The sequence below is a fragment of the Fulmarus glacialis genome, unplaced genomic scaffold, assembly GCF_000690835.1.
Source record: "Fulmarus glacialis isolate BGI_N327 unplaced genomic scaffold, ASM69083v1 scaffold50948, whole genome shotgun sequence".
NCBI classification, from domain to species: Eukaryota; Metazoa; Chordata; class Aves; order Procellariiformes; family Procellariidae; genus Fulmarus; species Fulmarus glacialis.
The window spans coordinates 1-12951 of NW_009231129.1; the positions used below are offsets into that span (position 1 = coordinate 1).

A 12951-nucleotide genomic window follows, 5' to 3' on the forward strand; every position below is an offset into this window, starting at 1 on the left:
GACTGGATACAAGAGGAAAATTTTTCACAATGAGAACAATCAGCTATTGGAATAATCTCCCCAGGGAAGTGGTGGATTCCCCAACATTGGACACTTTTAAGATTCGGCTGGATAGGGTGCTGGGCCATCTTGTCTAGACCGTGCTTTTGCCAAGAAAGGTTGGACCAGATGATCCTTGAGGTCTCTTCTGACCTGGTATTCCATGATACAGTATGTCACTTACTGTTACAGATTTAATTCTCACAAGCAACAGCTTTGTACATGCTTTTTCTTCTTGCTTTTCAAATCATCCTTCTAAAGTATTTTCAAAAAATCAATGTCTAATAAATAGACAGATTCTAGTGATTTTCCCTTCTTGCTTTAATGATGTAGTTTGCCTTTTGTTCCTACACAAAGGAATATCAAGGGTGTGGTACTTCTTGAAGTATAAACATTTTAAATCCCAAAGATACTGCAAATCGTTATTATAATTGTATCTATATTTAAAAACCTAATGTTCTAACACAAGTCATTAACTAGATCAAACCAATATAACATATCTATTTTGAGATTAAAACTGAATTAACAGTTGAAGCTTATTCTGAGTGTACAGTCTGTCTTTGATATTTTAGTTTTGTTCTGCAATACTGAAGAGTTTATTTAAATTTTGAAATAATGACATTTTGTCCATCCTACTCAAATACGACATTTAACTTTACTTATTTTCAGTTTGCAGAAAAAGCTTGAGCATGTAAAAACAACACATGCACATCTAGATAAGGTAATTACCAAAACTATTTCAATTTTTTTGTAACCACAAGGTTGTTCAGGGTAATTGCAAGCATTGCATGCTAATCATGTTACCTTTTCAGAAGGTTTCAGTTAGAGTGTATTGTGTTTTAAGATCTTTGGAAGATTACACTGAACACATACAGGAATGTGCTTTGTTGTAGGTAGGTTCTAAATGGTTATGGTAAGTCTTTCTTTCAAAAATAACTTAAAAGCTTCCACTGCTCCAGACAGTTACATCATTCATTGATTCACATGGAGAGTGTTACTGAAGCAGACAAATAGCGCTATTCTTTTTAATATTTGCAGAATCAAGTCCTAAATTTGTAGCCAGTCTTTATCCTGTAGGTTTTCTGTCCAAATGTTGTCTGTGTATGTAGATATCGGGGAGATGTTATTCATGACTTTGCATTCTTTAAAGCTGTAATAAAACTTCACTAAGTAGTTAAGCATGTGTAGATTTCCATTCTATGAGTGCTTCCCATCGTTTTCACAAGAAATAGTAACAATTTAACTTGGAACAGTAGATTGGAGGTAGATTCTGCCCTATAAAGTAGGTATCAATCCTGTAAGCACATGTATGCTAAGAAAAAAGAAACAGTTCTGTTGATGTAAACCGTTCTATGCTAATTGCTACTTTTAAGCACCTGTCTTGTCCATGATGTACAGGTTTTACTAGAAAGGCTCCCTTTTAATTTTCTTTTTCTTCTTTTTTTTTTGTTTTCCAAATGTTATGATCACAGTATCTTCTTCTGCTTAGACCCTTCTCAAAAGCAGAACAGTCTTAATGCAGGGAGTTACTGAATTTGTTGCCAGGCAACAAAAACTTACAATTACTGATTTGAGTACTGAAAAAAGAAATGCAAAACAATTACACAAACACATGAACACCTCTCCTACTCTCTCCCTCTCTCCCCCAACTTTCCCAGTTTTTTTCAGTGGGTTACATTTAGTCTGTCCAAGTTCTCCTAGCAAGGCTGCATGTGGCATAGGAAGTTCGGGATGTTTGTTTAATGATTTTCCTCATCAGTACTCTGTTCCTTAGGATTCCTTCCCTGTGGTTCACGCAGGGCCCTCAGTTCCTGTGGAGTGCCCCCGCTCTGTGGGTAAACAAGCTGCAGTCTCTCAGGGGTGTATGTACCCCATTTGGCATGGCATGGCATGCCTCCTCCAAAGAGCCTCAGTCCCGTGTGGCTGGAGGTGTCTGTCTCTCTAACAGAGTGCCGTGCGTTTCTCTGCCTGAAGATGTGTGGGATGGTATTTTTTACTGTTGTATGGTTTCAGAGCTGGCTGAAACAGGTTGTGAGACACACAAGGCAGCTGATGGCCTCCTCCCACACCCCTCAGCACTGCAGCCCCCTGCTATATAAGCCTTGTAAGCTTACACATACTTTAAGAGCTGTGTGAACATCTATGGGTTATGGACTCTACCGTTAATATAATCAGAAACTGAATGTACACCTAGTACATATTCCACTCCTTGCCACTGAGAGTTAGACTGTTGTAACAGTTCTGAATATACACGTGAAAAATTTTTGTATTTAACCACCATCTCCTGCCAAGTGGATGATGGAGCTTAGTATCATAAGGGTTTGAATTTACATGTTTCTGTTGTAGATTCCACCCTTTGGTGTAGATTAGTAAGGTTAGTGTTGCTTACTGTGAAATTCAGGCCTTGTTCCTGCAAAACACCAAACCAAGACACTCTGCTGTTTAATTTCCTCACCATGTCTTAGTAGTCAAGCAAACAGTTAAACAGTACAACCACAGAGTAACACCACTATTGGATAGCCAATGGGTTTCTGAGTCCAACAGCTGTAGTTTCATCCAGAATGAAAATGCAGGGTGACCAACATTCATTTGATGCAACATGGGCACTTCCCTAGTTGGGGAGTAAGGTGACGCATCAGATGGCTTAGATTTCCCAGAGCTTGCTTCACATCCTATGACCATATTAACTGAGCTCTCACCTTTTTCCTGAGCTTGTTATTCCTTGGCTCCTAGGTGTAGATCTTTGAAGGGCTTCTTTTCCCCTTTCCAACTACCAATGTGTAGGGTGGGACCATGGAGATTTTTCATCCCCTCTTGACACTTTCACAACTGCAGTTGTGCAGCACTGTGACAGGGGCTGCCTGATAGGACTCTCTTTATTTTAAACTTGCTTACTGTTTCCATAGGAGATTGGATGGCTTGTCACACAGCTTTCCCTTTGGCCAGTTCAGTGTTACCAGCTGCGAAGTTTTGATTCGGGGTTTGTTGTTCTTGCTGAGCACTTGCCAGTGCATCTTTTAGCAGACCATTAATCTAACAGTGACTGTCAGTCTGATGGTGATGAATTGTAAGTGGTCCCGGTCTTTTTGAGGCTCCATTTGTTAATTTCAAACTACACATTTATTTAGTAGTATTATTATTATTTTGGAATAAAACATCACTTCAGACATCTTTATTTTCAGAATCTATTACTACGTAGTCTATTTATAAAAAGCTTTTCATAACAGGAAAGTATGGATAGGTGAAAAATCTGTTGATGGATTTTTGTCTGATAGAATTGTGATGAAGATCAGAAATTGTGACAAACATCAGTATGCCAAGAAAATAGCATTCTTAAACATATTTGAAACATTGAGCTTACTAGCCTATAAGAATGAAAATTCTTAGTCTTTTCTTTGAGAGCAAACATCAGCTACAGCAAAGAATTACGCAGTAGAAACTGATGGCATTAAACTATTCAAAGTATTGCATATGCCCCTTAAGTGCACACCCAAACAGAATCAAAAAGTATAGCATAATTAGCAAATTAGAGCAGAATAGAAATGGATGGGTTTTTTTTTAAATTTGACATGGGTATATAGCTGTTTTTTTATGAGGCCAAGTTGTAAAGAACATTTTTTGAAATTAATGTAATGAAATGTTTATTCAGTTTGGTAATAATAAGTGGGTCTTTCCATTTGCAGGGTATAATTACAGTAACATTTGAAGTTCCAGGAAATATAAAAGAAGAAAACTTAAATCTCTTTATTCAGGTAAGTAATACATCACTGTCAACTGAAAAATCATTTATAGAAAATCATCCCATGCCATTCTGTTTATGAAAACATTTTTCCTTTTCATAGAACGTTCTGTGGGAGAAGAATGTGAAAGATAAGACCGGACGCACCATGGACATCATAAGACTGAAGGTTAGTCAGAAATGACCAAATTCTTTGGTTTGTGCTTTTCCTCTTTTACACTTAAAAAACTGCGGTGTGCTGTCAGTTGCAGACCTATCAAAGATGCTATTGGATCACTGTAGCAGAGCAAACAAAACGGAGAATAGCAGTTTGTGATTGTTCCGTGTAGAGACAGTTTGTTATCTGCTGGCTGCTGCAACAGCTCAAAAGGAGATAGCTGACAGAGAAGCAAACATTGATCCTACTTGTTTTGAATTGAGAGGGAGGATGTACAGTCCCAAAGATCCATGGCAGAGTTAATAATCAGGACATAGTTAAATCACTTTTTCATTTTTTACCTCCATTGCTTTGAAAGGTTCCATCCATCTCACATAAATGGCTCTTTATCTAAGGATGTAACTATAGATTGCTATCCGTAATTATAATTGTTGGCATGATATGCAGAAGTTGAATTTGGCATAACATAGCAGTGCAGTACTAGTTGTGGTCTACACTTAAAACTTTTTACAGTATTGTCAGACTGTAGTTTTAAAAATGCAGCCCCTAAGTATTAATCTTCATGGGCACTTCATATGTTTTTCAGTTGCATGGTTTTGAGAGGAGTATAGGTGACAATCTAGGATATATTTTCGTTTTCCTTATACTAAGTAGCCAGGTAAATCATTACAAAGTGAGAATCAAGTCTGTCATTTGGTCGGCTGTAAAAAATACAAGAAAATATGCTCTGGTTTGTTTCTTGAGAGCACTTGCGTGTCATGGATAGTGACATAATTATTTTCATTTCGTTGGAAGAAGGGTTGTATACTTGCTCTTTCAGCAACAAAAGGAGAATATCCTTGTCTTCCTGACAAATAGAAGAAAATAGCTACTGATGCATCTTAAGCTGTCTGAAAACAGTACTGTTATGCACAAGTACATTTTTGTTGCATTGAGCATTGGAATCAAAGTAATTCTGTAGGACATCTGAGGTCTGTGATAAGCTGTCTGCTGGCCCTCAGTCACAGACAAATACACCAAAGCAAATGAACCCCAGGTAATCACAGGATGGGTTCCAAAGTTTGTTGCTTTTATATTTATATCCTACCTGCAGTCACAATCCTTTTAGCAATGATAGTCATAGAATTCCAACTAATATGTCAGATGCAGACCTTTTTTCATGAAATATTTTTAACTCTTTTTTTTTTTCTTTAGGGAGGTATGAGACATGTTTTACAGAATGTGTTCTACTAAAATATTTCATAAAGTTTTACATGAAATGATGAAAAACTCTTTTAATACAACTTTTGGTATGTGGGTTAATGGGCTCACTCTGACAGTAATCCCTTCTAATTGTGTTGCTAGTCATTTTACCTCACAAGTGTTTGTTCTTTCTCTGGTATTCAAAGATTCTGTTTCAGAATAGTGAAAATGCTGAGCATGACAGCTTAATCAGAATAATCTGAAATCAAACTTTTTTGCTCATTTTACATCACCTTTGATAGGCAGTCTTTCGTAGACAGATATATCATACACCATGCATATATTCAAAGTGGCATAATAGCAGACAACATCTTATTTTTGCTCAGACATGCTAGATACTGACCAAGTGAGGAACAGAAGGCAAAGTATGGCAAAGTCTAATTATTAGTCTTTAAAAAAATAAGGAGATGTGAGAATGGATGTTATGAGTAGAAGTGATCATACTACATGGTGGTTTTGACTAACTGGTGCATAGTTGCCAGGAATACTTTTTCGTGCTTGGCTTAGTTGCAAAGGTTTCTTCCCTTCTTACGTATTTCATTTTTAAATATACATCCTAACAGTTATTTTTCTGATAAGGGACTGGTATCTATTCAAGGCAAATCTCATCAGGTGATAGTCCAAGGTGTCCATGAGCTCTATGATCTGGAAGAGACTGCAGTAGCCTGGAAGGAAAACGAAAAGAGAACAAATAGGTTGGTCCTAATAGGTAAGAGGAAATGATGTATCTCCTTGTTTGACTTTAAGAAGCTGTTATTTCAGCATGCAGTCCTGTGACTTGTCCAGTGAAAACCAGCCTAAACTGGCCAGAATAATAGCAGTGAGTATGTTCAGCATAACCTTCAATCAAAGGTTTATCCATCAAGACCTCCAGCAGTTTTATATTCCAGCTGAGAGGAATCTACACTATCCCTTTCAGTGAAATAAAATAAAATACTAAGTATTCATAAATTGTGTTGGCATATTTAATGTTATTTTTAAAATCCGTAATTATAAATATGGTGATGGGAATGGTTTGAATGTTTGATCAAGTATTCAGTAACTGTAAGGAAGGTGGTTATGGCCATTAAAATCTATAAAATTTGGTTTTGTTTTTGAAAAGCTTGTAATGCTGAGATTGTACATTTCTTATTTCCTACATGTTACTCTCTGCTTTGCAAAGTGTTTTTATTACCAAAAAACCCCTGTTTTCCTCCTTTCCCTTGCTTGTACAGCTTGAAGTCTGTTTTTGTCTATAAAATCTGAAGTTACCTTGTTACCTGCAGCTTAATTTTAATACTGCTCTGTTTTCAGTCGTTGGTATAATATGCATTTTCTTTGCTGAGAAGACTTGCGGGTTGCTACTTGCATGCATTTTTGTAATACACTGTAAAATATAATTAGCTAATTTATTCCTCTGTACAGGCAGGAACTTGGATAAGGATACCATCAAAGAAGTATTCATAGCCACTGTGGAAGAGAAACAAGGAAACAGTTGACATCAAACTACAAAAAACATGAAACGTCTGCTTAATCCCGCAAGCTTTTTATGACAGAAAAGACTGAATGACATGCAGTATAGTAGTTTCTTTTTCCTCTTGCAGTTTACACAACAATTAAGCCCTGAAGTCCTCCTAAGAATCCCAGCTGACCTACTGTTTAAAGATTAGCTCTACGGTCTAGAATCAAACACAAAGAATTCTACCATTTTGGATTTGGCTTAAGTTATGTCAGTAACATCATTTCCTGTGCAGAAATGCAGATAGGCAAAAGACTTGTTTATGCTGTACATGAAGTATCCCAGTAGGAATATGGTAAACATGTTTGAAGCCCAAAACATGTTAGCCTCCAGCTAACCCTCTTTTAATATTGGAAATGAAGTAACAGTGATTATTGCCAGTGGTGTAATCACAGTGAAAAGTATTTAGTGTTTATTAAACTGTCCTCCCATCTCTTTCCACTTGTTCTGTGATTTTTGAATGTATATGTCCATCCCAGGTACTGCTAAACCTGTTGTATAAATGAAATTAAAAATACATAGATAGCAGAGGCTCAAGACCACATGGAATATACACTGTCTGCATAATAGCTGTGAATGCAGCGTTCAGTCACATAGCCAAAGTGTTGAAAGATGTAGCTGACCTCATAGATCTTCTAGGCCATGCCCCTGCCAGTTCAGGATTTGGGAGACCGGGGGCAGCACATTTTCACTGTGTTGTCTAGACTGTCCTGGGTGATTTGTTATGGGGTTCCCTGACACTGCGTTCAGCTGCTGTCTTGAAAACTTAGTTTGAAGCTTTATCTCTGTGCTCATTACTTTTACAATTTAGAGTTGAACTTCTTGCCCTGTACCTTCTCTAGTGGTCATCATTCACTTAGCTTTAGAGGTATATGTTGACTACAGCTGGGTGAATGCGAAATGAGTGAATGCAAGAAGATAAGGTGGAATTAAAAATGTTCCAAAAGATAATTCTAGGACATGCAGCAGATATTCTTAGCTACAGTGCTACATGGATGCTTGCTGATGTGTCTGGATAGATAGAAATTTGTTTTCAGTACTAGTGGTCACGTACCTAACATTTGCTTTAGGATAAAAGGTACATCAAACTGAAAAAGAAAGAAAGAAAGGAGGCCATTCCCTTATCAGCCATCTTAAAAAATTTCGGTTTGCTTCTACTAAAGTGAGTGAGTTTGGAGTTTGTTTCCAAAGAGCTGAGGAAAGAGACATTGTTAATCTTTCACTGCCAGAAGCTGGTGTCTCGTTTGATTAATATATGAAGTCATGTGTCAAATACGGTAGAGTTCTTCAGTCTCCCAGTGGATACATTAGCAGACATGACTGCATTCCTCACATCATAAGTAGTTTTAGATAGCTTGACGGAGTTTCCAGAAATCAACTACTTCGGTAAACTAAGAACAATCTACTTACAATGTTGCTTTCTGTTCAGTGGAGCGTTGGTGGCATTTGAGTGAGATGGGTATATTGTTGAGCAACATTGTGATAGTCTCCCATAACATTTGCATATCTTAATTTTGAAAACTATTACATATTCTCACATTGATACATGTTTTGCATTGAATAATGACACTTAGTCCTGCATAAAAATTAGTCAAATGATTGCCATCAGTGTTATGGGTTGAGTTACAAACATCGTGTAAATGCAAAGTTGTGGATAATACATGTGTGTTTATTGCTGCATATACTTCCATCCTTCATAGAGAAAGCGATCAAATACCTGTTATCTTATAAATGCCTCATGTAGTTGAAGAACTCTTGTTATCTTTAGAAACATTAATCTCTGAAGTGCCCAACTGATCATTCATTTTCCATTTGAAAAAAACGTTCAGAGATTTAATAAGAAGAGCTTGAAGCATGAGTCATAAGGGAACAAGACTGCTGTTTTCTTTTCTTGGATATTTACTTGACTGACCTTTTCTGGTCTGTTCTGTACGTCCAGCCTGGGGCGACTAAGTCTTGTTCTTGTGTCATGCCAAAATGAAAAGAGGAGGAAAGGTAAATGACAGAGCTCCAGTAAAAGCTGCCCTTAGTGAACTGATTGCTGGATGCTTTCGATATTTATATCAAGGATGCCCTTCTCCAAGGAACTGGAACTAGGTTAAAGTGAGGTTGTGCAGGAGGCTGGAGGGAGCAGGTGGGCACTGCTCAGCCCTGTCCTGGGGTGGCGGTGGTGTGGACGGTGGGGCGGCTCAGGGATGCTCAGGGCGGGGGGCAGCGAGGAGGGGTCTGGTGAGGAAAAGCATTAGCATTTCTTCCCGTACAGGTCCCAAGAAGGGCACAGCAGGGAGTGAGCTGCACCTTCTCATGAGGGAATGATGACCGTAATGGCTGCGTCCCCATCTGGGCCTGCTTCCGAGCCAAAATAACTCCCAGGATAACAATGCTTCACTCCCCCCAACTCCAAGACACGCTAAGCACTACGTAGGCGCTCTGCAGAGGCAGAGAAGGAGTTTCTTTCCTAGAGGCAAATTGCGATGATTTGATCACTTCTGCACCTTCACGAACACCAGACGTCTACAGAAATCACCATTCCAAAACAGCATTTTCTCCGCTGTATTCTACTTTCCACATGTTTTTATGGGTTCTGTTAAACTCGAAAATAAACAACCGAAATGCACTAACCATCGTGCCGTGTTTATATCGCCTATCATATTTAATTTTCAGGAATTACCCAGGGAGATCGATGTTTAATTTTTCTGTTTCATGATACCCTTTAAAATTTAAGCAGTTCTGAATTTGCTAGATTTTCACTAGATCCTTACTTTCTAATCCTGAAGTATAACGACCTCCCTCAGTGTCCTCCTGCTGCAGCGGGTGCTGCAGTGCAGGCACCGCCTGCAGTGGTGGCAGGGGGGGTGGTCATCCATGTCCCATCCCGTCCCCCGTGGGCAGGATGTGGCCGGATGGGACAGGACGGGTCAGGCTGGAGTCCCAGCTGCCCGCTGTCCCCTTGAGCCACCCTGCTCGTCCACCGCCCCCATCAGCCCGGCCGCCCTGCTGAGCCCATGTGCAGCGTCAGCATCCGCGCCTCCACCCAGGGCACTTGCCCTGCTACAGGAGTGCTGGCCCGAGCAGCGTTTCTTCTTCCTCCCTCTCAGATCCACTTGAGCAGCATTTTTGTATGTTTGCTACCACGCTTTGCTCTTCCTTCACTGTTCTGCAGCTCCACATTGCATCCCAATTTGCTATACGTGTTTACAAATGTTACATAGCATGCATTTGTTTTATTTTACCCTTAAACCCAGTTTTTCCAGGTCCAGATCTGCATTGTTTTAACTGACCGTGGGTGGGGTCTCCACCCGTGTCATGCTAGGCCCGTGCCCCATCTCTTATTACCCCAGGCCTGTACTCCTCTACACCACAACCTTGTCTCCACTTCTCAAGGCCACTGATACCGTATCAGGCATGTGTTTCTCTACGCCGCTTCATTACATTACAGCCATAAATATCTCGTTCTGCAAGGAATGGCGGCTTGTTACTGCAAGCTATGAAAAGCTAAGGTTGTAACATACAAGGATAAAAAAGTAAAACAAATTAGCAATAGACACCTGGTCAGCTAGAGAAACTGCTGTCACAGATAACCCAAACAACACCAAGCTGCAGGCAGGTCAAGAAAAGATCAGCCAGAGCAGGGGTGACAGACCTCAGCCCTGAGGCCCTGCACGCTCAGGACAAAGCTATGGCCTGTTACTGGCGGTGGCAGTGCCATACTGCAGGATGACATGGTTACACTCCCATCCCAATGCCCTACATGTGGCCCTTCCGTTCTTCCAGCCACAGACACGCGGTGGGCAGACGGAGCAATGAGGAAGTCCACTGCTGGTTAGGACCAGCAGCTTCACAGAGGCGTCAGGGCTCCAGTGCAGCTTGGTCTAAGTCCTGCATCCACGGACATCCATGGAAACTTTGGGAAAAAACAGCCTCTTGCATTTACTCATAAATATTGGTCTAAAATATAGACAAATGCTTCCAGTCTTCAAGCATAGTGGAAAGTCCCGGTGATCTTATTGTCCTTGCTCGGGTGGTCTGAAATACCTACTGGTTTGACATGGCTCTCTTAACAGGATTTCAATCCCATCTACAAGCAGTTGGCTTGTTAACTGGTTTCTTTATTACTTTCACTGTACTCTTCTTGTCTGAAACCTGTCTTTAATAGGAATGAGCAGCTAATAATGATTTTTATACTCTTAAAATTACTAAGATATTGGTATTTTTAGAATTTCATTTTCAGTTAAATGCAACACAAAAGACTATTGTTCTCTATGTTTTGTCCAGAGCAGAAGTTTGTTTTAATTCACAATAGGTTGCTCAGTTTCACAGCATTGAATCTTTCCTTATGGAGAAAGTTTTTTAAAAAAACAACACTACAGTTAGCTGCTAACAGAGTATAACAACGTAATGCCATTATAACATTGTAACAGGATGAAGGGACCTGGTGGTTGTGCAGCTAAATCCTGTGAGCAGCGGCAGGGCAGGGCAGGGCAGCCTGCGAGTGGAAAGGCTGGCCTCCGGCACCAGCAGGTCTCCCGCCTGATCCTTCCTCCCCCTTTTCTCTCAGCACATTTTCTTAGGGTGCGCTGATACAGTCACTTCGGGGAAAAAAAAAATGCTGTCATGGTGTAAATAGTTACTGCTGCTCCCCTGGACGTGCCCGTCTTCCCTGCAGAAGGGCTCCAGCCAGTGCTGCCTAAACCATCTCAGTGCCAGGTCAAACCAGTTAGGTCAGGGCGTCCTGAGCATTAGGGTGGGCTGACACTGCACTGAAGAAGATCATGTTTGCATTGGCCGATAAGAGCATTAACCTCAGCTGATGAACAGTAATACATGGCTGGAAAAGATAATATTTTCAGCTGTGCTAGTTGAAAGGGGTGGTCTACATCACAATAGCTTAATTCACTATAACGGCACAATTCTCTTAGTGGCATTGTTAGCAGGTGCCATTTTTAAAATCAGCTTGTCTTCTGGAGCCTCTCTTTGTCAGAAGAGACCACAAAACAGTAAACAGACTTCTCAAAAGGAACATGGGAAAGTTGATTAAAATTCTTTCTGTCTGTCGGTGCTAAAATATTCTTTGGAAAACTGTTCAATTTGCTGAAGAAATCAGAATTTTTGTCCCTTGAGAAAGTGGAGATTGCTGATTTCTGTTTTTTGTTTTTTTTTTTTCTGCTAGGAATGAAGAGGAATTCACAGATCTAGAAGTAATTTTTAGCTATGAGAAGCACCCAAAACCTTGTGCTTTTTATATTTAGTTTGCTTTTCCCTTCTAATGCTATGCTTTTGGGTTTTTTTGTCTGCACCTTTTGTCAGCTACTTTAATCACTGCTGTGAAATACTTTTCACAGGTTAAAGTGCCCTTAGTCTAGCAGGAGAGGTCACAACCAGAGCTGAAAACAACAGCAGGATCTAGACACATTCAGAGCAGTGGAAAGCTGAAGTTTTCTTTCAGATATTTAACTACTTGAAGCAACCTGGAGTCTCAGCTATCCGAGGTCAGGATATCCTTCTAGAATATGCTTTGCAGTTTGTATTCCTTGGTATCACATTCCTGGAGTTACGGATGAAATATGATAGGTTGTTTTACTGCAACATGCAGGAAAGTCAGATCGAATATCACACAGTTGTGGGTTTTGGCCCTAAGAACCTATGACTTTTCTTTTTTTTTCCTATCAAGTTTTTTCCTATCAAGTCAGTAATTTTTGAAATTAATTCACAGTGCTGATTCCATATTTTTTACTGCAAATAAAGTAAAATAAATCTGAAAGAGAAATCTTGGCATGTTCATGGAGTCTATCGAAGTAGCCATGTGTCTATGGTCATCTATTCTGTTGCAGCAAGATGATTTTTTTTTAGATGTGAAATCCATGACTGATTTCATCATGAAAAAACATTACTCATAGCAGCCAATTGATGATAAGCATTGCAAAACTCAAAATCTCTTAGATCTTTTTGCATGCTTCAAGAGTGTCTGAGGTATGGAGTTTGTCAAAGTGAAGGACTGGTTCTGTTTACCAGGGCAGGCACCAAACAACACGCACAGCCGTCCCTGGAGGATCAGTGCTTCGTACTTCCTCGGAAGCTGACTTTCAACTTGTGCTAATTGCCTGGCAGGTTAAGGGAAGTCCAGGGCCAATGTATGCTTGTGGATGAAACATGCCTCCTTGGTGGGTAAGACTTTTCATGTACTTTTGTCGTGGTTTAACCCCAGCCAGCAGCTAAACCCCACGCAGCCGCGCGCTCACCCCCCCGACCGGTGGGATAGGGGAGAGAATCGGGAGG

The 12951-nt window shown here is 40.0% G+C and overlaps 1 protein-coding gene across 1 annotated transcript; it reads left to right on the forward strand.

The window, feature by feature from the left end:
* The first annotated feature begins 742 nt into the window (after positions 1 to 742).
* On the forward strand, positions 743 to 6929 carry LOC104081625 (putative COBW domain-containing protein 7). Its single transcript, XM_009584451.1, has 5 exons — positions 743 to 760; positions 3723 to 3791; positions 3882 to 3947; positions 5757 to 5886; positions 6582 to 6929. Exons 3-5 carry the CDS (start codon positions 3927 to 3929, stop codon positions 6653 to 6655), a joined length of 225 nt encoding a protein of 74 aa, XP_009582746.1. The 5' UTR covers positions 743 to 760; positions 3723 to 3791; positions 3882 to 3926; the 3' UTR covers positions 6656 to 6929.
* Positions 6930 to 12951: the final 6022 nt, after the last annotated feature.